Source organism: Eimeria acervulina, genomic scaffold (assembly GCF_000499425.1).
Source record: "Eimeria acervulina Houghton genomic scaffold, Eah_scaff191, whole genome shotgun sequence".
Taxonomy (NCBI): Eukaryota; Apicomplexa; class Conoidasida; order Eucoccidiorida; family Eimeriidae; genus Eimeria; species Eimeria acervulina.
Genome location: NW_013550084.1, coordinates 29,401 through 32,374, shown reverse-complemented (window position 1 = coordinate 32,374; position 2,974 = coordinate 29,401). Strand labels below are relative to the sequence as shown.

At 57.1% G+C, this 2,974-nt stretch overlaps 1 protein-coding gene across 1 annotated transcript in view; it reads right to left on the bottom strand.

The window, feature by feature from the left end:
• Positions 1-2,242: 2,242 nt before the first annotated feature.
• The window catches only part of EAH_00024390 (hypothetical protein, conserved), a gene marked incomplete at both ends in the record, with an annotated part of 4,408 nt that continues 3,676 nt past the window's right edge, over positions 2,243-2,974 (bottom strand). Inside the window, one exon of the mRNA XM_013396767.1 lies at positions 2,243-2,970. Within this exon, the coding sequence (XP_013252221.1) occupies positions 2,243-2,970 (728 nt within the window). The remainder of the gene's footprint in view (positions 2,971-2,974) is intronic.

Here is a 2,974-nt window from a genome sequence, read left to right as displayed (position 1 = left end):
TACTGTTGTCGCTGCAGTTTTGCCTTAATTTATGCACAATTACATCGTTAAAATACGGTTTGCAAGTCTCGAGGGAAAGGGCCCTCGAAAGCAAGTGTGCAGTTGGCTGCTGCTGCTGCTGCTGCTGCAGCAGCAGCAACAACAGCACGAGCAGCACGACAGCAGCTGCTGCTAGTCTTTCTGCAGCAGCGAGGCTTTCTGCTGCAGTGTGCCTGTATCGCCAACCCTCCTACACTGCGTTGCTGCTGTTTTCAGCTGCAGCAGCAGCACCAGCAGCAACAGCAGCAGCAACAGCTGCGGCGGCAGCAGCAGCAGCAGCAGCACGGGCGGCGGCAATAACAGCAGCAGTTGCTGCTGCAGAAACAGCACAGGAGAGCAGCAGCACCAGCCAGCAGCAGCAGACAGCGGCAGACAGTAGCAACACAGGAGCGGCGGTCGATACCTCTGAAGTTAAGTACTGCTGCTGCTGCTGCTGCTGCAGCAGGGAATTCAGCAGCAGCACAACTTACATCACCAGAAGCAGCACGAGCAGCAGCAGCAGCAGCAGCAGAAGCAGCAGCAGCAGCAAAGATGGTGCGTCGAATGTTTCTGCCGTTCTATTCAAAGGACCGGGGCCCCCCACGTATACGCATGCAGGTAAAGCAGCACAGTTTTTTGCTGCTGGTGTCTTTGCTGCTGCTGCTGCTGTTGCTGCTGCAATTGCTTCCGTTTCAGGACTGTCGTTCGTACTGCGACTTCACTGCCACGTTTGCTGCTGCAGCTGCTCGGTGCTGGTGCTGCTGCTGTTGCTGCACCTGCTGTACATGCTCTGTTGCTGCTGCAGCTGCTGCTGTTGCTGCTGTTGCTGCAGGTGATGGGTACGAAAGGGAGAAGATTTTTTAAGATTGTGGCGGCAAATCAAAGGGACCCGAGGGACGGAAAACACATGGAGGTGCTGCTGCTGCTGCTGCTGCTGCTGCTGCTGCTGCTATTGCTGCTGCTGCTGCTGCTGTTGCTGTTCGCCTTGCAGCTGCAGCTGCATTCAATTGCTGCTGCTGCATGCGAGGGCGTTGTTTGTGGCTGCTTACCTGGTCGTTGGTGCTGCTGCTGCCTTTGGGTACGCAGTTATACATGGATGTTGTCTTTGCTTGTGACATCTGCTGCTGCTGCTGCTGCTGCTGCTGCTGCTGCTGCAGGTATTGGGGAGTTATGTCTCGCGAGCAGCAACAGACAACAAAGGAGTATCTGAATTGCGTCTCCGCTTCTCTCGTGTTAAGTTTTGGCTTGCTGCTGGGGCCTCTATATCTGCTGCAGCAGCAAAAGCACTCGGTGCTGCAGCACTAATTCCGCTGCAGCCGCCGCTGTATGGCTGGAGATGCAGAGGCAGACTTCAGGAGCTGCTGCAGGAGCAGCAGCAGCAGCAGCAAATGCTTGCGGTCAGAACTCAATACACAAACATCTCTTACTCATGCTGCTGCTGCTGCTGCTGCTGCTGCTCCTGACGCTGATGCCTTTGCAGATGCTGTTGCTGCTCGTGCTGCTGCTGCTCGTGCTGCTTCTGCTGCTGCCTATGCTCCTAACGCTGTTGCGTCGCCAGATGGTGCTGCTGCTGTTGCTTTTGCCCTCGTTCTTTGTGCTGCTCCATCTGTTGCCTTTCTGCTGATGTGGCTGCTCTTGCTGCTGCTGCTGCTGCTGCTGCTGCTGCAGGAGCGTGAACTGCGTAGTTTTTTTAAGTTGCCTTCACCGATCAGCACGAGGAGAAGTGAGACCGAAGATGGAGAAACAAAAAAAGAAACGATAAGACGCATTGTTAGATAAATGCAAACAGCAAAGACACTCACCAGCTGCTGCTGCAGCTGGGTGTGCTGCTGCTGCAGCTGCAGCAGCAACAGCTGATGTTTGCAGCGGTACAGGCTGCTGCAGCTGTGTATGCTGCCGCAGCAGCTGCAGCAGCAAGAGCTGATGCTTGCAGCGGTACATGCTGCTGCTGCTGCTGTAGCAGCAGAACCTACAGCGGCCGCTGGATGCGCTGCAGCAGCAGCAGTAGGTCATGCAGCAGCTGCTGTTTCATTGCTGCTGCTGCTGCTGCTGCTGCTGCTGCTGCTGCTTGAGCTAAGAGGAACCTTCTTGGCTGAGTACAGCCAACTCCCACCTCAATGGAGCTTCAGGTTACAGCGACGTTACCTGCTGCTGCTGCTGCTGCTGCGGCTGCTGCCGCGGTGCTGCTGCTGCTGAGGTGCTGCTGATGCTGGTGCTGCTGCTGTTATTGAGCCACATTCGATGCCCCCTGCGCTCCATTGGGTTTTCTGCTGGTGCGCCTACCATCGGCCGTTGCTGCTGCTTGTGCTGCTGCTGCTGCTGGCGCTGCTGTTGCTGCTGCCGCTGCTGCTGCTGCTGTTGCTGTTGCTGCTGCTGGGGAGTTCTCCTCCTCTCGCGCTACGTCTGAAACATTAAAAGCAAACGTTACGCGCCGCCCACTGCGCGTTATCTGCACGGAACCTTCCTGCTGCTGCTGCTGCTGTTGCTGCTGCAGATGCTGCAGCTGCTGATGCTGCTGCTGGCGCAACAGCTGCTGCTGCTGCAACAGTTGCTGCTGCTGCATCTGTTGGTGCTGCAACTGTTGCTGCTGGTACAGCTGTTGCTGCTGCTGCCGTTGCTGCTGCTGCAGGGCTGTTGAACTCCCTTGCTGGAAACCGCGAGACTCGGGCAGCTGCTGCTGCTGCTGCTGCATGTCTGCAGCAATAAGAGGGACTTCAGTCTCTGCTTCCTCTGCTGCTGCTGCTGCGGGCTCTGCTTCTCCCCGCAGCAGCAGCGCCGCCAAGTTAGGCGAGGGGTTGTTGCTGCTGGAGCTTGTGCTGCTGCTGTAGCTGCTGCTGCTGCCAGCAGCAAAATGCCATCGGTCTGCTGCTGCTGCTTCTTCTGCCGCCTCTTCGTCTGCTTCAGCAGCACCAACAGCAGCAGCACCAGCAGCACCGCCAGCCGCAGCAACAGCTGC